The 23,406-nt window shown below is 41.4% G+C and overlaps 3 protein-coding genes across 4 annotated transcripts; 2 read left to right on the forward strand and 1 right to left on the reverse strand.

Annotated features, from left to right (window-relative positions):
* Window positions 1-112: 112 nt before the first annotated feature.
* Window positions 113-14,398, reverse strand: tut7 (terminal uridylyl transferase 7). Its single transcript, XM_046034756.1, has 29 exons — window positions 14,254-14,398; window positions 12,928-13,351; window positions 12,670-12,818; window positions 11,965-12,081; window positions 11,663-11,840; window positions 11,409-11,497; window positions 10,952-11,003; window positions 10,745-10,814; window positions 10,408-10,534; window positions 10,192-10,311; window positions 9,946-10,080; window positions 8,588-8,765; window positions 7,577-8,268; window positions 7,199-7,349; window positions 6,495-6,581; window positions 6,260-6,360; window positions 5,890-5,947; window positions 5,393-5,496; window positions 5,210-5,299; window positions 4,998-5,111; window positions 4,798-4,875; window positions 4,519-4,696; window positions 4,214-4,261; window positions 3,989-4,080; window positions 3,784-3,899; window positions 3,218-3,417; window positions 2,923-2,996; window positions 2,754-2,817; window positions 113-1,619 (listed from the first exon to the last, which is right to left on the reverse strand). The coding sequence occupies exons 2-29, from the start codon at window positions 13,331-13,333 to the stop codon at window positions 1,561-1,563; spliced, it is 3,927 nt and encodes a 1,308-aa protein (XP_045890712.1). The 5' UTR covers window positions 13,334-13,351; window positions 14,254-14,398; the 3' UTR covers window positions 113-1,560.
* LOC123960165 (cyclin-O) lies at window positions 14,181-17,275 on the forward strand. Of its 2 annotated transcripts, none has more exons than XM_046034757.1 (4): window positions 14,181-14,339; window positions 15,097-15,645; window positions 16,138-16,323; window positions 16,409-17,275. In XM_046034757.1, exons 2-4 carry the CDS (start codon window positions 15,292-15,294, stop codon window positions 17,030-17,032), a joined length of 1,164 nt encoding a protein of 387 aa, XP_045890713.1. In that variant the 5' UTR covers window positions 14,181-14,339; window positions 15,097-15,291; the 3' UTR covers window positions 17,033-17,275. The 2 variants fall into 2 exon arrangements, with proteins under 2 accessions (XP_045890713.1, XP_045890714.1); XM_046034758.1 differs by lacking the exon at window positions 14,181-14,339 and adding an exon at window positions 14,916-15,030.
* Window positions 17,276-18,586: 1,311 nt separating this feature from the next.
* On the forward strand, window positions 18,587-21,050 carry LOC123959649 (multicilin). Its single transcript, XM_046033821.1, is given in 6 exon segments — window positions 18,587-18,821; window positions 18,950-19,029; window positions 19,414-19,474; window positions 19,628-19,854; window positions 20,368-20,478; window positions 20,610-21,050. Coding segments are annotated over 6 exon segments (1,155 nt in total).
* The last annotated feature ends 2,356 nt before the right edge of the window (window positions 21,051-23,406 follow it).

Consider the following 23,406-nt stretch of genomic DNA (forward strand, 5'->3'; position numbering starts at 1 on the left):
GGATGACCGATAACCTACACCTCCCCCCCCCCCCCCCGACTTTAGTGTGCAAAGGTTGATTTTACTCCCCTTCAAAACAATGCATAGATTTCAAAGAATTTTTCCACACCGGTGTTGTTTGATTTCTGTTTAATGAATTCTTTGAGACACAAAACAGATTGCAACACAACCTTTCCTGGCAGGATCAGCGTTCCTTAACAAACTAAAACTCCCATTTGAGTCCAACAAAAGAAACGCAATAAGGCTGGCATTAAAACAAAGCTACTTTAAAATGAGAAATTTGATTACAATACCACAAACACTACTTTTTTTATTATAAAATTCAGCTATATTAGGACAACAAAGCAAGACAGTCCATATCTGAAGTTGAATGATAAGCAGGTCTTTGAGACATCAACTAGCAGCAACATAATTCAAGGGCGTGGACCCTCACAGTGCAGCTACCAATCTGTGGCACCATTACAACAAAATGAAGCCTTTGTGGCAAATAAATACATTTATCTTTCCACTGAACTGAGATTACCTCTAGTTTAGGACTAAGTCAGAGTTTGCAGCAGTGTATGCCATCAGCTGGACCAGTTGACTGGTTTCTCAAAACCTTACCACTGAGTGCAAGCATAAAACCTTTCGTTAAATTTTCTCAACTATATACGTTCTTGCACTATAGTTACGACACCTCCTATGTGACGACATGGGCCAGGTTTAGCAGATTTAATTTCAGTTTCTGTCCTACCGTTCAAAAGGCTGTTGAGGGGAAATACGAGTCTATGAAACAGGGGTGGATCAGCAGTCTCAAAAAACAAAATGATCCTGAAAATATATCTACACCGCGGTTTCTCCAATACAGAGACATACATACTGTAGGTAGAGCTGCTCTGAAGGCTAAAGGACAGACGGACGTCAGTGCAGAGGACAAATTAAACAGGATTTAAAAAGAAATTCTATTTGCCATTCAAAAGTTTTAGAACAACTTGCATTGTAATTTTTGGGGGGTAAAATCTCAAACATTTGTAAATCCATCATAAAAACATACTTATAAATAAGGAATAAGTTAACTGATAAGTGACTTTTTGGTTTAAGATGAAATGGCCTTGATGGCTATAACAGACCTCAAATCAGTAAGTAGGTGTTACCTGACTAACGACAGTTGAGCCTATACAGTTGTCAGTGACAAGTATTTTATATGAAAAAATTGCTTTATGACGATGATGATCACGATCTAACCTATTTACTGTTTGAACACTGAATCTGCAATGGTATTGCTTGTAATGTAGTGAATTTAAAACAACTTGACCGGCAGTGTAGGTAAACAATGACATGGGTGCATGCACAATGGCTTGTCTTGTTAAAATGAAAGTTTTAAAAAACTTTTGGGGAAAAAAACAAAAACAAAAAATACACATAAAAAGGCCCTATTTGGCTTCAAGTCAAGACGTCCTGGCTTTGGCTTTAACGGGCTCCCATTAGCCCAAAAGTCCCATTCAGATTTAAGGAACTCTGGATTTGGGTTGCTGTCTGCCTGGACAAGGGTAGAACTTCATGGTTAGCCACAACTGCTGCTTATTCCACTGGGCTCCTCCTGTGACCAGAGCGACCCAAATTTCGGGAGGCTAAACTGCCTGAAACAAAGCAGAATGCAAGAGTCAACATTTATTTCAAAACATATTTTAGCCTGCACGAGTACACTTTAAAGTAGAAACTATCTAAAACAGGGCAGACTGCCTCATCCTGATAAACTGACCGCTGTATTTGCTTTATTTGCCGCTTTATTTGCACAAACTCATTTCAGGTTACAGGTATGATCACTCACAGAATGTGTTTTTGGACTGCATAAAAAAACAAAAGACAAAACAGAAGCAAAATGCTAAACTTTAGCCAGAACATCAGTAAGCGTGCGGTCCAGAGTCCAGAGAAAGATGGATGAACCTGAACCTGCTGCAAACATTTCTTGCTCTCATTCACTCTCCTCTCCAGCCCTAAAACGAGATAGTTGACCCAACATACAAAAGAATACTGTCATCTGGTTTTACTGAGACCAATTCCTTTGTAGAAAATTCACAGAGCCCCTTGTCGCCATAAGTTATAAACAAACAAGTTATTGGGGTTAGGCAATCAGGGAAAGATAATTGAAACATGGGCAGACAATATATGCTGAAGGGAAAGCTGCCTCTTTAAGAGGAAGAAATATATTTTGATGATGATGATAGGTGAGGTGGATCATACATTCCAGTAGAAGTTGAAATAGGGCTGGACAATAAAACCAACAACAATTGTCGCAATATAATTTCAACATTTTCAATAAATATTTGACTTTATTCACTTGAATTTATTTTTTTGGAGGAAAGAGGACAGAAAAAACCTTTTACTTAATTTTAACTGTGCATATTTGTTGACCAAGATTTTGTCATAATTGTTTTGAATGTTCTACCTTAGATTTGGGAATTGATCCACAGTTTAGCATCAAGTTTTCACCATAAAGAAGAGTTCAAACCACAATTAACCAACAGGTTTCTTCAACTTTCCAACTCAGGAGCAAAAATCAGCCGTTAAACTCGCAAGAAATAACGATACTTATCGTGATCATTATCGATATCAAAAGATATGAGACTTTATCGTGATAATATTTTCAGCCATATCGTCCAGCCCCAAGTTAAAAACAAGACATTTTAAAATGAACTGTTGAGTTAACAATACTATGACAATTAGGCTCTAAATCTTTATGGATTTAAGCATAAGTACAGTAATTTAAATACCTGCTTGTGGACTTAAGATCACATTTTGTTGCTTTCTCTTCTTCTCCTCTTGTATGGGCGAACTCTGACAAACAAGACAAACAGGGGCACAGATGTAGTAGTGTCACAGTATCAGTAAAACGCATCTTAAAAGAATCGTTTTCATTGACTGGCACAAAACAAATCATACCTGTCTCTCCTTTTCTCTCAGATTCCTCAAGTGGGCTGAAGAGGGAGAAGAAAAGCTTTCCATCTTCACATTACCTTCCAAACGAAAATAAAGGTTAAAAACAGAAGCAACTGATGTCTCCCCTCCGTTTTTATTATAACATGAAGGTAAAATAACTTCTTGTGCTCTATATTTTTAATGCAACAGAATGCAGAAGAGACTAACACAGTTCTACTTCAGAGTTAAGAAATCTCTTTTGGAAGAGGTTCCACAACGCAACTGAGAAATATTTTATAAAAAGAAACTTTGTGTGAACCTGCAGGGCTTCTGTACAGCTGACAGTCCCTCTTGATGTGGGCACTTGATCCACACAAGAAGCAGCAGCGCACCTCTGGTCCATCTCTTTTCCTCCAGTGCTCACTCTTGTGTCTGACCTGATCCTTGCCGTCCTCTGCTGTATCCATTCGGTCTCGCAGGTGCTCTGGCCTTCTCTCCGAGTCCCTTCTATGCTTGGACCTGGTCCAAAATGATCCACAATGTAATACAAACATGTAGTGACACATGGTATAGCTCACTGGTTCTCAAACTTTTTCAAGTCAATGATCCCTAACCTGACACAAATTAGACCACGGGTCCCCATTTGATAAGATTTTGTCCAAGGATCGCCCATATGATAAGATTTTGGCTTTTAGATGTTTTATTCCAGAAAGTGTATGAAATCCATGACCAAAATAGTCATGCGTTCAGTCACTATGTTACTTATGGATGGAATTATAGTAAAAAAATAAATGATTCCCCCATTTTGCTGGAACCTCCTCAAGGACCCCTGATGTAGATAAAAATTTAACAAGTGTGACAGACCGGTATTGTGAGTATACCCACTTCTTACGCAAGGGGCAATCTTTCATGAAGTGGCCGATCTTGCCACAGATGCGGCAGCAGCGGTCATTGGGAGCAACTTCTCCCTCTGTGAGGACTTCAGGGTCAAAGAAATACTCCTAGGAAATATGAAGACAAATCACAATTTCAGTGCTTAGATAGTTCCACCACAATATGCAAATTTGGTGTTTAGACAGTAAACGCTAACCATGTGACTGGGGTACACGGCAGGAAAAGCTTTGACTGGCGTGCCAAACACTGTTCTGCCGTTGATGAAAGCCTTCATGATGAAGTTAGTCACTGTTTTGATGACAAAAGAAAATGTAAGAAGAAAAGAAAATGCATTTGCAAAGATAGAAAAATTAGGAGAAAAACAACAGCGAGACAAAATGGCAAGACAAGCAGAGACAAAAGAAGACCGAAATCATCATACTTTTCCTGGACAGGCCAGCACCAAGATTATGATTCAGGTCAAACGGATCTGCAATATGAAAAGAGAAAGAAACACATTTTAAAAATGACAATTTCCAAACAGCTATGCACATTCATTTAATGTCAGAAAACTATCCAACAAGACTCACTGTCACATGAAGCAATCACTTGGATAGAGGATTAGTTTAAACCAGGACACAACAATCTGTTGCATCTACCCAGTGTAACTTATGCTTCTGTGTTTGGTATTATCCATTTTTTATTTTACCGAACCAAGTCTGGGCCGAGTTTGTCACACAAGCTAACCTTCAATGACGATGTATTTGGACGTCCACTGCTTGTTGAAAGTGGTGAGGCGGCCGTGCTGACGGATACACACAACATGCTCCCTGAAGTCAAAGTCCTCGGTATAAAAGCGGAGCAGGCCGAGCCACAGCTCCCCCACCGACTCCACGTTCATCCTATACTGCGGCCAGCGACTGGGCTGCAGGTGTAATACAAGACTGGCGTGTTAGAGACATGCACATTCACTAAAATGTTTACGGGGACACTCACACAGAACATGCAAAACAACAAAATGCTCACCAGTGTTTTTAAATCATTAAAGAAGTACACGTTCCAGCCATCAACTAGAACCTCTGGCTTCTTCTTTCCATCATAAATCTGAAACACACAGTTGAGAGAAGTGTGTTTGTAAGCTTGGGAATACAATATTGTACATGGAGAGAGGAAAACACAAATTTGAATTCAATATTTTTTTCCCTACAAACATGTCATTTTTGTACCTCTTGCAGCACAGGAATAACTGGTGGGTTTCTCTGCTGGAGAAAGAAAAGCACCATGAGGGTGTAAGCGTAGGACGACAGGCTGCCACGTGAAGCATCCCCAATATCACACATCTGTAATCAAACAAAATACGGTGGTAACATAGTAATGCAATACAATACCATATGACACGGGAGACATACAAAGACACCTCAGCTGTGTGCAGACTCACCTTGGCAAAAACCTTCATGACGTAACAGAGGATCTTCACTCTGCTGTCAATGGCAGCATACGAAGCTAGCAGGTGTGTGTTGTGCAGGGCCTGAAAGGGAAAATGTTTGTCTTAAAGCATTAGGATGCAAGTTCCTCACCAGCTCATTTGAGACAAAATTAAAAAAGGGAGAAAGAGCCCTACCAGAGTGTTGTAGAGGCTAATGTCTCCCTCCAGGCCGGTGCGAACATGGTAGAACTTCACGATGGGCACTTTTGCTGTTGTGATAGGCAGGATGTTCTTCAGACCTGGTGACAGGGTGCAAATAGGTTAAAAGTGAACGTATTTACATTTTGTGTTTTATACATTTTTACTCTCACTTTGCAAGGCATATGTAAAATTATGGGACAAACTATTATCTGACCATTAGCTTTACTTAGAATGGCTTGTTACAGTTACTCTCAAATGGCTGCAAGCTGAGAAACCATTATTGCTTAACATAAAGAACCTTATGTGTGCCACTGGAACTACATGAAGGCCACACTTTCTATTTTATCATAACTTTCAAATCTGTTATTCAACAGAAGTGAAAGGGTTTTGGGGGAGTTCTTCCTGAGGGTCTGGTCTGAGGGTGGGAGGTGTCATATCCTGCACAGACTGTAAAATAAAATAGAATAAAAGTGCTTTGACTTGTTGCTGACCTGGATGTTTCCTCAGCAGTCTCGCCAAGCTTTCAATTATATTGATGCAGTCAACATCCTGTGGAAGAAGTTCATGGATCAGGGATTACAACCAAGCACGCTAATTAAATTACCATTACCAGTAACTACAAATGTCTCAGAATGACACTTCACAATGATTGTAGCAGAAACACTAAATCTTATTTTTTTCAGTTTCTATTCATCAAAAACAAAATTCAGTTAGGAATTTGGTCATGTAGCCAAACTTTAATAGCTTGCAGAAATTACAGCTCAGTACTCCAACTGTACAAGATTATTTAAACAGTGCTAAACAAGAGCATACCTCACCACAATGACAGATCCTACTTGAAATAAGATAAAAATAACTTACATCCATAGCGTCCTGCCCCTCCAACACCATACAGATGTCTAGGTCACTCTGTCGGAAGCCAAAGCCATTTTTGGATGATCCAAATAGTTGTAGTCGAGCTCCTGTCCATCACAAAAAATAAATAAAAATCACAAAAAATGATTGTCACTTTCATCATAAATGTGCACCGTGTTCTGTTGTCTTTCAGTCTGAAAAACTAAAGAGGCTAAACAGTGAAGATAGCCGTTTACTTTACCTGCAAACTGTCGTCTGACAAAGGTCTCCAGGTCTTGAAGGATGTGCTCTCTTACACCCACTTCCAGTTCATCGGGGGCAAAGTCAGCTAAAACGGAAACAGACCCATCCTCAGATCTGACCACAGTCATATAGTTCATTTGAATGATTTTCACTCAACTGTAATGACGCCCCACCTGTTAAGACAGTTTTTCAACTAAATTCATGTCAAACGTCTGTTTGTCACAGTACAGCTTTGCTGACATGTTGACTGTTGTATTAATGTGCTGGAATGTTTTCGGGTTACTAAATGCTGATTTTGACAGCAGGACTTAAAGCGCTCTTTTTTCAGCCTTATACAGAAACTTGAGGGCATTGTTTATGCTAATGATTGAATCTCACACGCACACCTACTCATGAACAGGTGGCAGTCATCAAGTTGAAACGAGCCATTTGCAACAATCAAATCCAACTTGAAGCCCTCGAATGATCAGACCTCAGACAAAAAAAAACCCAGAATGTGGAAATGTTCTTGCACGAACCCCAATGTTAATTGACAATTTTTTGTAAGGAGTATAATGGTCTTACTTCTCTAATGGCATTTCACACGTCAACATTTGGCTTAAAGCAAATTTTACTAATTTGATTTTAGCAAGATGCAGGTGGGTGAAACATTTCACTGCCGTTAATGTAGTCACCTTGCTTAAGCAGTCACACAATACTCACTGTAGCACTGCTCACAGACTTTGTTAAGGACAGTGAGAAACTCTGGTGTTAGCAGCGGCAGAGGATCCAGCGGCACTTTCTTGAAATCTTCCGGACAGTCTTTCTTCAGATGTCCATCACGCTTACACAAGCTGCACACGACCATGTGTGACTGAAAGAGATTGAAGTTAGTTTAATTAAGAATTAGCACATAAGCTTATTTGCCATCATTTCTTGTCCAGTTTAACTTCCAATCACCTGCAATTAAAATCATTACAACATGGTTTGAAATGTGTCATTTGTTTTCTTAAAACATCAAGATGTAAGATGAAGATTAAGAAGCTTGCTTTCCAAAGAGATACTCAAATGTAAAATGAAAAGAATTGAGGCTATACTTACTTTGCCTCTGGTGAAAGCTTGCCTGGTGAACTCATAGCACAGTTTCCTCTGTTTTTGTATCTTATTTTCTGGGCTCTCATCTTTAACTGCATCCTCTAAAGGTGTAGTTGAGAGTTTCACAGGTGCCAACTCCACCTCCTCCCCCTGTTCCTCATCTATTGAACCAGGTGTGTCAAAATCTGGACCCTCCTCATCAGACAGAAGCTCCTCCCCCGAGATCTCATCCACTGGGAAAATCTCCTCATCCTCTGTGGTGAAGCTGTCCAAGTGGAGTCTGTTATGCATGTCCACATCAACATCCTCATCCTCCTCATCCTCAGAGAGACTGCTTTTGCCTAGGTCCACTTTTTCCTTCTCCCTCTCCTCTTCGGAGTCACTGTATTCTTCAACTTCCTCTTCTTCCTCGATAATGCAATCAGAGTCTTCAGGACCGTTTTCTACAGCTTTAGATTGATTTGCTTGTTGTGACTGGATGCTGAGCTGACCGAAATCTGACACGATATCTTCTTTCAAAGCCTTAGCCGTTGCCCCTTTAATGGGTCCACACTGTGCCTCTGTCTTGTGACTAGCAGCTGGCGTGTTGAGTGGCAGTGCGAAGTATTTGTATGTGGTTTTGAGGCAGTGGAGGATGTACTCGTACATTTGCTGGCTGTTCAATGTGCGGGCCACATTTCTCTTCACGGCAAATGGGTCTGAACACAGAAACAGAGACATTACAGGTTAAACCACCGTGTATTCAACGCAAATGTGATTATGTTTACCATTTACTAGACTTAGACTAACAAATGTCTGGTTGGATGGCATTTGGAGATTTAGTTAGCCTGTCAAATTCCCAGAATTCCTCTGCAGTGTTTCCCCACACGCTGATTTATTTGCAGCGGCTCGCCACATAGATTTTCGATTTTTATTACCATTTAAAATGGGTAAAATCATATTTTATTACAGAGCGGCGCACAGCGCATATATTCACTTAGCTCCTTCACTTGCTCAGTCCCCCCCTAGTCAGCTCACCCTCCACAGCAATGCGTTTCTTCGGCCAGTCTTTGATCTCTCTGGAGAGAACAGCGCTGGTCCGCACACTGATGACGTAGTCAGCCATGTTGAACTCCAGCGAGTAGAAGCGAAGCATTTCAACCCAGAGAAGCCCAACTTCCACAGGCGGGTGAGGGCTCTGACACACCAGCGGAACCTGCACGGAAACATACCACATACTTTCAGGTACTATTAGGTATTATACATGCCTCCAGATGGTCTTTGAAAGAAAAAAAATAAATAAATATATATATATATATATATTTTTTTTTTTCCTCCTTTTCCTATGATTAGACCATTGATCACGTTTTGGTTGCCTTCCAATGTATTTTGAGTGATGGTGCATGACATATACATTTGACATAGATAAACCTGGGTAGGGCGTTCACTATGATACCTATGGCATCTGAAGGTTCCAAGTGTTTTTACTGTGATGAAAGAGAAAATAAAAGCATCTGATCTAGGAAAAGCACATCATAAAATCTAAAAAATTTTTTAAAAAAAAAAAACAAAAAAAACCCAATACAAACTGCCCAGAATAAAGAACTAACACACTTTTCTTAAGCCCCTTTTCCACTGTACGGTACCAGCTCGACTCGACTGTTTGGTTTTCCATTGTGGAAAAGGTGTACGTGTACCTGCTTCCAGGTTCTTTTTTTTTTTTAGTATCACCTCCGTCGAGGTTCCAAGCAAGCTCAGGCGTTACTATAATGTGACATAAAAACACGGCAGACTGCTGATTGGTCAGAGAGAATCGTCACTACTCACTGCATCGTCATTGCGCGCGCAAGACAGAGGCCAGCAACAGAAAGTTTTAGATTTTACAGTTTTCGTATGAAATTTTATCACTAAATCCACTTCTGAGAAGTTTTGAGGTGAAAAATCAACTGTGTAGATTTCGAATATTCACAGTTTTACGAAAAGTGATGGAGGAACAAAAGTGTGCTTTTGAGTTGAGGAGCTCCGCAAGCGGCGGCGGTAGAAACCTGCCCGCTCACAGAGCCCTCTGCTCCCGCCGCCGTCACACAGACCGCTGCAGCAACAACGGCAGTTTCATACCGCTTATGTCTTTACATTCTGAGTAATGTTGAAACGTTTTGACTTCAATAAAGAGAGACAACTGTGTGGATCGCTGGTGGGTGTGTAGCATTGAACCTTTCGTCGCGGCAGTTGTGTGTGTGGTGGCGTTATGACGACCAGCTACATTGAGGGGTACTATCTCTGGGTACAATCTGCAATGGAAAACGGAGCACGGCCAAACCGAGTCGAGTACAGCTGGTACTGGTAATGGAAAAGCGCCATTAGATATAATATTACAGTAGTGTCCTCATGATTACCTTTCCCTTTATACAGGAGCCCTCTGCTGGCTGTGACAATTCTTTGGAGGAAGGGGTGTAAGCCCAGTGTAAATATCCATCTTCTACATGCGTGAGATTGAAGTCTGACAGCCTGCTGAGTGAAAAAACCTTAATCTAGAAGACAATGAGATGATTAGATTAGTTTTCAGTTCAAAACTACCCAGGACAAATACTGAAATTAACACTGTATATTTTATTTCAGGGTCAAGATGACAAGAAACACACCTCTTGTTTCAGGTAGGCAGGCAAGAGGGACTCTTTGCGCTGCTGTAAGAAGTAGATAACCATGAGGGCGAAGACGTACGGTGGCAGCCCACCTTCTTCTGCACGGTCGATGACACAGATCTAAGCCAGACACAGAAACAACACATGTTGGAAAAACAAAATGTGCTGTTTTACAAAGAATGTGAGCCAGGATCAGGGTCTCAACCAGAAACACACCTGGGCCCAGCGTCTGAGGCCCAAAACCAGTGGGAGGAGGAGATGCTCCCGGCTGGACAGAGCCGACAGATAGGAGGTGGTTTGGAACGCGTTTTCATTTCCTGCACTCACTTTGCAGATCAGGCCACTGTTGAGAAATTAACAGTTTCATTTTTCATTAGTGGTTTGCTGCTCTTGTGCATGTGGTGATGTAACCCTGATATGAGCAACTGTCTCTTTTTCTCCTCTCTTTGCATGTAAGAAAACCCATTCTGGTAGTTTCAATATGTCAGAGTTTGGTTCGTAAATTTGACGTGCAAAAAAAACAAGTAATTGAACAACTGTCGGATACACCCACCTCTTTTCCTCTTTGCAGATGACCACCGGCACCCTGGCATGAAAATCAGCCTCCAGCTCGACGAAGAGAGCTGAGGACACAACAAGTTAAGTTCAATTTAAAACCCTCAATGACAGTCCAGCACATGACTGTCTTTCCTGTGGTTCTTAACAAGGGGAGAAAAAAAATTTAAATTGTTGCAGTGAATTGAATAAGGAGGTGACTCACGGCTCACAGAGAGGCTCTCCTTGACCAACAACAAGATGTCTGGCTGATGCATCTGTGAATACATTCCATTTCAAAGCCTTCATACAACATACAATATGAAAAGGACATATGAATGTGGTGTGTCCTACAAACACAACATCCACAAAACAGTCAAGTGTATAATACAACATAATGAACACAAAATAATGGAACTTTTCTGCCAAGCACAATGTCATAACTTCCCCCCACCCTCTACGTAAAAAAGGTTGCCATAAAGCCATGCTGGAGTGGATTCAATCTGAATATCCAACACCGATATAAATTATCCTGAACATGTTATTTTACTCAATGCATCCTTTGACCTTAATCTTGTAACATTATGACTTGCATATCTGCTGTGAGAAAACCCAGTTAAAAAACACACACAAAACAAAAAACTGTTGTGTTCACACAATCAAACTCACACTGGGCTACTCACGTGGGGTGGATACTGAATGTCAATGTTGACATCAGAATCCTTAAATCCAAACTTAGTGCAAGACGATCCATATAGTCGGAGCCTGATCTCTACAGGTGAGAGAAAATAGTGTTATTAACTTTAAGACATAACATAATAATGAACTGATGTAAAGCATAGGAGCAAACAGCTGGTCTGTTACAAAGCTATATCACAGGAGGAATTTAGGTCATGTGTCCGTCACCAAACTAATCTTTCGTCCTTAGGTAACTTACCAGGCAGGACGGACAGGAGGAGGTCTTGCATGGTGGAAACAACACATTGTCTCCTCTCAACATCCTGGTCATTCAGCCCATGCTCTCGGACGACAGCCTCCAGTGCAGCACTCACTGCACCAATCTGCTCTGGGCCAGGAGGCAGAATCTCAGTCAGCATCACCTGCTCTTGCCTCTCCTAGATACACAAAATACACACAAGCAAATAGGAGTTCATCCAAGGTTATAATATATAGAGACCATTACCGTGCAAGGTCTTTATAGGCATTATCAAATGTTTACTGTTTTTTTTCCCCCCTCACCCTAGTCGCCTTCTTGTGCCGTTTGTCTCTGATATGACTGTAAGCATCAGACAGAGACTTTAGGAGAACGTCACACAGAGTGCAGGTGAAAAGCCCATCGGGGAGGCTGTGGGACATCTGAATCAATTTTAAACAAGGAGGAAAGTACAGACATTAGAAAACGGCTGCTATAATTACATAATTATGAATGTTCTTAACTCAGCTGTACCTCAAAAACATATCAAATATTGCATCCTTGAAACAACTATAGACTTAAAATTCCTTATCGGTTTAGCTAGTATAAAAATAAAAAAAATAAAATATATCAAAGCAAATTTGGGCTGCAAGTAAAGATTTTAATTATTGATTAATCTGCTGATTTTTTCTAAATTAATGGATAAATAATTTGGTCTTTAAACATCACAAAACAATAAAAAAAATATTCTTAAACACAATGTCCTAGAGAATTAAAATGTCCTTTTTTGTCTGACCAACAGTTCAATACTCCAAAACGTGACTTTTTTGTACAATGTAAGACCAAGAAAAACAGCAAATTCAGAAACTGGCATTTTTTTGCTTGAAAAATTACTGAAACAATTAATAAATTATCAAAATATTTTCAGAATTCATTTTCATTCAATTTGCTAATTGCTTAATGAAATATATATCTCTGCAGCTCTAATAAATGAGGCTGTATATTTGGGTTACGACACCGGGAGCCTGTACCGTCCTCACGCAGTAGACCTCTTCTCTGTTAAGCCGCTTCTCTGCCTTCTGTAGGGCGCGTAGCTGTATGGCTGAGAGTGTGGGCTCTTCAACGCCCCTGTCCTCTTCAGCAAAAGTTCTCTTCTTGTTTCTGTTTCTCCGCCTTCTCCCTTTTCAAAGAAGAAATACATGTCATAAATGTGTTGACTATTTATTTTTTGGTGGGGGTAATGCTAAAAGTGTTCCACTCTTTCCCCAGTTTTATTTCTGAATGATCACCTGGTTTATGAGTACTGCCATCAGTGTCCTCCCTTGGGCCTTCTCCTTGGGTGCTCTTTCTCCAGTGCGGCTGTGAGCGTTCTCTCCAGTTATCTTCTCGACTCCCACCACTGTTCTCAGGACCAGAGGACCACCGGAGATCATCCCTCTGTGATGGGCTGTGACCACCTCTGAATCCACCAGGGGAATAGCTCATGGGCCCCAACACTCCCTTCTTGGGACTGGCCCGATAGGGCCCTCCCTGGTTCTTGCCCTGCTGACCTCCCTCTGATCTGCAGTTCTGTCCTCGGCCCTGGTCCTGGATCCTCCAACTTTCTGCCTTGTCTGCTGCTGCTGCTGCTGCTGCTGCTGCTCCCCTCTCCCAGCCGCCCTGCCTAGCCCGGTAAGGCCTGCCAGAGTTTTCCATGGTTCGCTTATGCTAAAACTGAAAGATGAAATGTTCGGTTAATATGAAAAAACATTACTTCAAAACATTCTTGACACAAACATTATCTGTAGATATCCTTTCTTTGGAGCAGCAACTTGTCATTTTTGTTGCCTTTGTATTCCTTTGTGCAGAAACTTTAAATAGCTGCAACAAACCACAGCTTTCAAAGCGTGACATGTTATTCAGACGTGACTTTGCAGTTACATAAAGACACAATTTGAACTCATCTTCTTTAGTTGAGCCAACAGTCTCATAGCTGACATCTGCAAAGTCCGGTTAACCGTTAACAGACTTTATTGGCAATGGACGTTGACAGTTCGATGCTATAAATCTGACCCCCGTGAAAGAACTAACTTAATGTTAACACTGGTGCTTCTCACGTTACCACACCTAACGTTATCACTAATATAATGTCACTGTTAGATTAATAAAGTCACGGTAACGTTACTTACTGTGTACACACAAATGTAAGGTTAGCCAACGACCACCCGCAACGTTACCCAACTAACCAAACTGATTTTAGAAGCTTATTGTGGCATGGTGTTAGCGTAAGCTAGCTGACTAGCTAACGTTACTACGGTCTGATTTGCCTCTAACGTTACTTCTTCCTCTTCAAGTGAACGGCGTTTAACTGTATCACGCATGCAGCTAATCCGCAGTCAACAAAATAGTGTTAAGTCACACCTTTTAACGATAGCTAACTTGCCACCACAGCTAGCCTAGCTAAGGTTACTGTTAGCTGCTACTATTTAGCTTATCGGCTAGGACGCCTAACACAACTAGCTGCCTAGCTAGCGTGTTTATTTGAGAGTTTTTGTTAAGCTGTTCAGCTGCGGTAAAAACAACCATCAGTAAAATGGCATGATTACCGATAAAGAATGTTACAGTCATTAAAATACCTTTTGGACGTGTACCGTGGGCATACTTGAAGCCTTGTTCAGGTCTGACTTGGCATGATCGCTTGTCTTGCGCTGGAGTTTGAAAGGTGACGTACGGGTTGTCTGTTTTGTAGTCGTCATCGTTCAAGATCCGCCCACCTGTCTTTTTAAAAATTATACAAACAGTATAAAATATTAGGATGTATTTATGGACTGCATCTAGGTAACACTTTGAAACAACGCCAGTATAAAACATAAATTGGAGCTACCTTAAGGACAAACAATGACATATCCTCAGCCTCCACCCACCTCCACAGTTTTATTATTCATGTTTGGCCTTTTGACACGTTCCTTATTTGCATTACTTTTACCTTATTTGCAATAATAATAACAAAATAATGTATTTTCGTATGAAAAAAATATATAGCCTAAGAAATAGGCGACCCGAAAATACCCTTACAAAATACTTTTTAATTCATCACGTGGAACACCATTTCACTGTACAGCTCCATTTCACATGTGAAAAACACACATGTGGTTTTTATTTATTTCATGTGAAATGTAAGAACATGTGAAAACAACAATTTTATATACAATAAGTGAAAAAGCAATTTAAATTTCACACATGTGGTTTCGTACATTTTACATGTGAAATGTATTCTTTCATTCTTTCCAGTGACACATTAGGCTACAACTGTTAACCTATTTAAGCATGAAAACATTACTTTTGCAATATTTTCGCAAGGATAGTCTATATTTATTTTGTCTCCTACTTTGTCGGCCTACAGACAGCAACAGGTAACTATGACATATGGTTCAAGGTTTAGGATAATTAATTGATACAATTGATAATCCATTGTTTAGCCTCGGTTGCCCTGGTGATGGGAGAAAGGTGAGCTGCAGGAGCGGGGAAGACCCCGGGAAAACTGACGTCACCAGACGGAACTCCCCTCGCCATCCCTCAGCCAACATCCAGGAGGCTGCTGCTGCTGGCTAAGACCTCTCAGTAATACTCAGCCAGTGGACTGGTGGCCTAGGCTCCAGTGAGAGGTAGCGGAGATGGTGTCATTTGTGGACGGTGAATGTGGCTCAGAGACTGTTCACAAACGGAGACGGACAACCGGCGCGTCTCCTCCAACAGAAGCGCTCACACCTATACAGCAGCGGCAGACTGCCCGGCACAGAAAGCAGACGCTCATGTCCAAGTTGAGTGACTCCGGTTTCGAGGAAGACTTGGGATACTCCCCGATTTCATCCCCGGCTCGGATAGATGCGTCCCCGTTCCGTTCAGAAGAGCCTCCTGCAGGACAGCTGTCCACCTGGCACCTCCAGTACGGGGACATAGGTTACAAGATCCAGAGGGAGAAAGAGGCGCAGTTTCATCCCTGCAAAAGCCTTGCACGCCAGCCACAAGTAGGGTATCAGACACTTTATAATGTTCGTCAGGTAGAGAAATGTAGCCAATTAGCCTACTCAACGAAAAACACACAAATATGAAATATATGAAATGAAATTAGGTAACTCGCCTGCCAAAGATTTTACTCACTGTCTGCCAAGAATTTCGCCTATAGAGAACAACATCTGCAATCCAAAATAATAATTTCAAAATAATACGTTCTCCAATTCATTAGATAATAGTTTCATCTTTATTGTGGCACCAGCTATTCCAGTAGACATCATATAGTTTTTGCTATCAATCTCTCAATATCTCTGTATATGTTTTCAAAGAAATTCAACAGTCTCCTTATATCCTCCATGAAAGGATTAAATATTTTTCTATGCACTTAAAGAGGAAAAATACATACCAACTTGCCAACTGTCACTAAATCCTCCTTTTTTCATTTTATTAAAACTATAGTACTCTTAATCGGAAGTTCATGCTATCGGGTTCTGTTTTACTTACAGTTGACTGCAGAGGCCCGGTGCAAGCTACTCAGCTGGCTCATCCCTGTACACAAACATTTCCGCCTGTCCTTTGAGAGCTGCTGCCTGGCGGTGAACATCATTGACAGGTTCCTGGCATCCACACCGGTGGCTGCTGATTGCTTCCAGCTACTGGGTGTGACTGCACTCCTCCTAGCCAGTAAACAGGTGCGTAATGGTAAATGCTTAAGACAGACAGTTTGCATCTTTGGACTTCATCCAATAACTCACTCCCTTTCTCTGTGTCACCCAGGTGGAAGTGTGCTCACCACGCATCAGCCATCTCTTGTCATTCTGCTGTGACGCCTTCACAAAGGAGCAGCTCTGCAACCTGGAGTGTCTCATCCTCCTCCGTCTCAACTTCTGCCTCGCTGCACCCACCTTGGCCTTTTTCCTGGGCTATTACACCAACTGCATTGAGGCTGCCCACCTTAAGTCTAACAACACAGGTGGGGACAGTTTCGCAAGGAGGAATCCAGATGCAAAGAGACGCAGGCAGTGCAGCAACCTTGCACAAAAGGTGTGCGAGTTGAGTCTAGCAGACTACACTTTCAACAAATACCCCCCATCTCTGACTGCTATCTGTGCACTGAGGCTAGCCAGTGAGTTACTGAAAACTGATCAAGGGCTTGTTGAGGATCCAACCATCCAGGCACAGGAAGACCAGTGGGGCGGTTTTGTGAATGAACTGTGTACCCAACGAGCTTCTGCCCAATTATCTGAGAGCCCTGAGCTTTCTGGGGGCAACTCTCTTGCAGTAAAGAGCCACTTCCTGTCACTGAGTCAGGGGAGCTACAACCACAATCTGGCCAAAGAATGCAAAGACAACCTGAAGCTGTTGGTGTCACTAAACCAGGAGACATTGGAAGTGATGTGACTATAAGTGTGCCACCATTATAGATGTCAACAAAATGCCAAATTCATTTTCAGGTGATCTTCAGAAGGAAAGTCTGGTTATACAGATGTGTCTCATCTATACCTCAGACAATCAGTCACTTGCACCCACTGAATGTTTTATAACTTAGCATAGTTGTTTTATATTTATTGAAAGTAGGTTGTTGTTTGTCGGTAAAGTATAATAATATATTCTGTTTATTTTAATTATTTCTAAATCATTCATTACTTACTGTATATGCACTAATTTGCTGCAGGTTTACTATGAGCAATGTAAGAATTGCAATCTCTTTAATGAAGGACCTCGAAAAATGTGCTGTAATTAATTGTTGTTTAATTATGAAATAAATGGCTAGTAAATTGATTGGTGTTGGTCTCTGAATTGATGATAAAATGTGAAGCCATGATTCAAACTTGGCTGATGTTTGATAAATAAACCCACATGAGCCTCTCCAGATGTCATGGAGAGATGGCATGAATAAGAAATCACAAAAAGCACCATATAGTCTGATGTCTATGTTGGCAAATTTATCTGGATTGGATGGATATAGCAGGGATTTTTAGTCTCAGCCTAAGCCATCTCTGCATTGCAGTGACTTTGTTTTACAAAGCTCACTGTGCCTATAAGAGCCCTTCCATTCAGACTGACATAAATCTAAATGCCCTTTTTAGGGATAATAACAGATTAAAACAGTTACCTTTCTCATGGTATAAGTGATTTCAGGCTGTTTTACTTGGAGGTCAGTTTACGCACATCTTTACACCATTGCATCACTATATGAAACTGAATTGTCCCAACACCTCCTGGTCAATTGAGAGGCTTTCTCTGATAATCGTCTGGCTGGGATAATCCATTACACATAGCATCTCCCCTACTGACCTGCCTTTCTGTATGTTTACTAATGGAGGCATTTGTCACGAGTGTTTACTGAGCCTTCTGCAGTAGCTTATTGTCATTTCCAATTTCTTTGCCTTTTCAACTTGTCTTTACATGTGGCTACAGGCCTTGGTCTGATTTGGGTAGATATTTTACGCACAGTTGGATAGAAATTACGCACTGAATTATATGGCCGTATGAAAAAAAAGCAGGACTCATAATAACATAAAATTAGATCATCAGGAAGTGTCTCGACCGTGCGTACGGGTTGGTCTGCCTGATGAAGACCGTGAAGACACAAGTTAGGTTGTTTGATTTTATGAAACAGACATGGTTGGTCGAGGCTCTCTACATGCGCCTCTGGCAGGGCGCAGAGAATATTTGGCCGCAGGCGGAGGGAGGGCAGGTCTGAGGCAGAGAGCACCTGCTGTAATGGCGCCGTTATGCCCGGTACTACTTTACACTTAAGACCAGAAAACCGTTAGTCTGCACCAATTTAATCTCCGAGGACGCTGTCAGTCCCTGGAGACCAAATAAGTGCATTTGATTGGGCCACAACAATGAGGCCGCGGCACGGAGAGACACAAACCGGGAGAATTTGGTCTATATCAGCTCTAAATCAAACCGTGATCCTTCAGTCCTGCAGCCAGAGCTGAGCTGATGAAGATGCAAAAAGACAGAAAGGTGTTCGGTGCTACCTGCCCAAACCAAATGGGCCAACAGGGGAGGAAAGCTGCAGTAAACAAAAAGGTATGCAATCATTATCTTTGCAATAATGCACACAACATAGCTCTGTGGTGTTAACAGATGTTCTACCTGCAGGATAAAGTGTTTGTGCCAAGAAGCAGCAGTCCAGTTACTGTGTACGTGGAGCTCCCCTCCATCATTGAACAAGGTACGCGCATCTCTGACTGTGTGGTTAAACACCATGCACTACCTTAATCCGTGTAAGCATAATGACAGCATGTGAATAAATACAATTCGATGGTTGGGTCATGCAGACGCACTTTTCTTGTGTTACAGCGTTTTCAACAATTGCATGGGATGATTTGGAGGACTGCGCATCTGTGGTGAGACGAGAGAGCGACTCCCTCGGCTCTGAGGTTAGGAAAAAATGTAAAGCTACCCATTTCAAACTGTTTATATCTTACAGAGAGAGAGAGAGGTAGAGATAAAATGGTGGCAAATCTTCATCACCCCCAGGCTGTTAATGTTTGGCAGGATGTGCTGGAATTCTGCACGAATGAGATTGTTGTTTAACCTACTCCTGACACTCAGGCTACCGCTAATTGGCTGGACCTCACAAGTTCTGTCCACGAGCATTTAAGCGATGGTATAGGCCTAGGTCACTGAAATGAGCACAAAACATGTTCTGCCATAAAGCCAGGTCATGGCGGGGTTTTCAGGTCTGGGGCAGTTATGTTTCCTTGTCGACTGCGTTTTTAATATATACGTGTCGTTTAATGATAAATTGTATTCAACCACAGGTGATTGAGTCTGATGCAGATGACCAAGACTTTGGAGATTATGCACTGGATTTCATGGCAGGTGAGTAAAGCAAATCTTCTCCTGTGGAGATCTAAGCACTGATATTGTGTGCTATGTTGTTACTACAACTATAATAATAATAATAATAATCATTGAGGAAATCCTCAAAACAAAAACATGTTGACTAAACCCCTGGGTTGTCTCCTCTGTCAGATTCTCCTGGCACATTGGAGAGCAGTCTGTGTCCAGCTGAACTGGTACCATTTCAGGGATGTGTCATACCTCCTCTCACCCCTCAGCGGTACTTCTCTTCAGATGACAGTCTGGTTTACTCCTCCACAGAAGCAGGCAACTCATCTGCCCAAGATGCAGCTCTCTGGAAGAGCACTGCCCAGTGCCAAGGCACAGTGTTTGAAGATTCCATGGAAGTCAACAATCAGGTAAATCCTTACTGAGAGATTTATAACCAGACCAGTGTACAGTGTGAAAGTCTGCTCTGGACTTAATGACTATAAAGCAATATTTATATGTTATTTGTTTTGGATGGATTTACATTTATGCAGTAGTAATATTTTGATATGTTAGAGTTATCTTTACCTTTGGCAAATTAAATGACACATTTGGTCATTCACTGACTCTAGATGATGCTCAGAAAAATACTTGAAGTGTTTTTTTTATTATGTAACCCAGTTGGTTTAAAACGGTGTCTACTGGAGTGTTTGTGTAAACCATTAAACACATTTCTTTTGGTTAAAATTACAAAAAAATGGTAAATGTCACTTTGTTTGTGGTTGTCATGTGGCGGTTGTAGGAGGGCTACATTTGAAATAAATATTGATTTAGTATCTAAAAAAAAAAAAAAAAGCACCTAAATCGGTCGTGCCAAGGTAAAGGAAAGAACCCTGAGTTTGAGCACAGCATGACTGAACATATTTTCTTCTGTGTGTCCACAGCTCCATGAGACTCTACACAGAAAACAGGAAGAGATTGATTCCCTTCAGGAGAGGAACCTTCACCTCAGGCAGCTGGCCAGCCGTGCAAAGCACCTGGCCTCAGTTCTTGAAGTGAGTACACGCCTGAGACGAGCACACGTACACACAGTTTCATCCTGGATACAATTCAACCTCTCATGCCTGTATTGTCATAAATTATGTCTAATCTTTATTTCTGTTGGTCTCGTACCATTTTCTTACAGAAACTGATGACAGTCAGGGACCCACATGCAGGAGAGACACTGATGCCTTGTGGTGATAAAACTTCACTGAGTCCCTGTAAACGTAAGCGACTGGATGAAGGATATGAAACAGAGTCCTCTGCCTCAGTGGAGGACATGCTGAGGGACATCAGCACTTGCTGCAATGCTGTCCTGCACAGCGCTGCTGCTGGACCAAGACTACAACGGGAATCAGAGACTATACGCATGTACGGCGTATTCTCAGGCCTACAGACTTCTATTTCCAAAGACAGCAGCATGACGACAGACGGAGCAGATCCAGAAGAAAGTGTCGCATCTTTCAGAACTTCTATCAGAGAACACTGCACCATAAAGACTCAGGTGTTTCCTCATGGACGGGCCTTCACCTCGAGGACACAGCATGGAGGATACCGCTTTCGCTGGGTTCCCAACCACAGCTGAAACCATTAGTGCTTCTTATTAGTGGTTTGAAAGTGCCATATGTCTGTTCAAGACTGGAAGGAAGTGTGGATGGGCAGTAGCTGTTTATGCTTAGCTAATAATCTATAATGATATCTGTGAATGAATAAATTATGTCTTCCTCAGGTAGCTTGTAAGCTAATCAGTCAGTTAGGGAGAGTTGCCTAACAAAGGAAATGATACTGCCCGAGCTTATGTTTTCATTATGTTTCTGATTACCTAAAATGTAATGGAGCTATGTCTGTTTATTTTTACACCTCACAATATGTTTTGTCTTGGAAAATTGAAATGATTTTACAAGTTTGGAAATAAAAGTTATGTTTTAAAAAACTGACTTGGAGAGATTTTTGTTGCGCTGATCAATCAGTGATATTTAAACAAATGGAAATAAATTGTCTTTGTTTGAACAGTGAAACAAATGTGGTTGCACAACCTTATTTTACAATCCCAGCTGACATCGGGCGATAGGCGGGGTACACCTTGGACAGGTCGCCAGTCCATTGCAGGGCCACACATAGACAGACAACCACTTACGCTCACACCTAAGGACAATTTAGGGTCACCAATTAACCTAGTCCGCATGTCTTTGGACGGTGGGAGGAAGCCGGAGCACCCGGCCACCACTGCACCACCGTGCCACCCAGACAAAGAAACCAAAGAAATCAAAACAAGAAGAAATTACGACCATTATTAAAGGGTGTGACATTCAGACCTCTGGGTGTCTGTGATGTAATCTTCCTTCAGCCTCACTGTTGTAAAAAGTGGGTTTGAGTGAGGAAGACCGGTCCAGAGGAAAACATCAAATCTCAGATAAGACACCTCTTTGAACTTCACTAACCTGCGCCTGTTTACTTTAGAGTAATGAAGGCAGCGCTGCAGCGCTTAGGCTGCTCTCATGAACACTGGCTTTTACAACACAAATGAAAATAAGAAGAAGTGAGATGGAGGTCTGATTAACACACGCATGAAACTGAATTTTAACATCATCACATCATCATCAAGCTACATCACAGAGGGAAGTTTTATGTTAATAAATGTACAATTGATAGGACATTTGGATTACGAACGTAGACTCCACAGACTAATTTGCAGTTGGATGTTATATATAGCTATATATAAAGGTTTATCTTTACAACAATACTAATGATATGCATATTTCATTGTTTTTGATGGTGCTGAAATAAAAGTTTTTTTTCTCTACAAGTGAAATGGTGATACTGCATGTCAGAGCTGTCTGAAATGTGTACATGCTTGCATCACCTAAGCATATCCAAAACCAGAGCTGTATTTATCCTGATGTGTTGTTACAATACTATATATATGTATAAACTCCCAGGACCCGAGCTTGAGCATGACACATACCACCCCACAAGGGGTGAGAGAGGGATTTTATTTTTTATTATATATATATAGATACACATATATATGTACATATGTGTATATGTAGCCTATATGTATAGCCTATATGTATATGAAGAATGTAGAGTTAACATTAACTTTTATGAGAAGAAAGTATGGTGATAGTTGATTGACTGATTGATGGCTTTGCAACCTGTCATTTACAGATAAGATAGGCCTAGTATATCAAATCATCCTAATCTAAACAAAATGTAGGGTCTAATATCCCTGCAGAATGTAATGTAGGCTATAGGCCTACAGATTTGGCATGCACCACACACCATACCTGACTGACCCTGACCTCATCGGTTGCCCACAGACTTGATCACCGTTAACAATTTAAATTCTTGCTGTAGGAATCAAATCAAACAGGACGCTTGTTGTCAATCCTCAGCCACTCACGCAACCCTTCACGTCAGCTTAGCTCGACACCCAGGGGCTTGAAGCACTTTTAGCCTACAACAATAAATAAATCCGTGTGTCATTGACCAGCAGCGCCGGGGAGAGTGAAAAGGCGCAGAGGGCGAGGCTTTGATTAAGCTGGTTGTGACACATTTGACCGGTTAAGCTACCGCCAAACTGCGGGAGGGGAAAGGAACATACAGAAACAATGAGTTTCTAAGGTGACCAAAGCCAAACCCGGAGGGAGGCTGCAAACCAGACAGGCTACCGCGGGAAAGAGGGTGGAGAAAAAAAAAAGATTATTTTTCTGAAGTAGCCTAATACAATGAGGAAAACACGAGACAGAAGAACAATTATGACCATAGGTGCGAAAAATAGGCTATCACCACAAAGGCACAGATACAATACAGAGAATAATAAAATGCATACATTAATTTAATTTCCTGCTTATAATGAATAGCATTTATATATCTAGTTTAACTATTATTCTGTGAATGTCAGACCTAGCATTTAGGCTACCCTTAGTTATAGCCTTACT

The sequence above is a fragment of the Micropterus dolomieu genome, linkage group LG21 (assembly GCF_021292245.1).
Source record: "Micropterus dolomieu isolate WLL.071019.BEF.003 ecotype Adirondacks linkage group LG21, ASM2129224v1, whole genome shotgun sequence".
In the NCBI taxonomy this organism is placed as follows: domain Eukaryota; kingdom Metazoa; phylum Chordata; class Actinopteri; order Centrarchiformes; family Centrarchidae; genus Micropterus; species Micropterus dolomieu.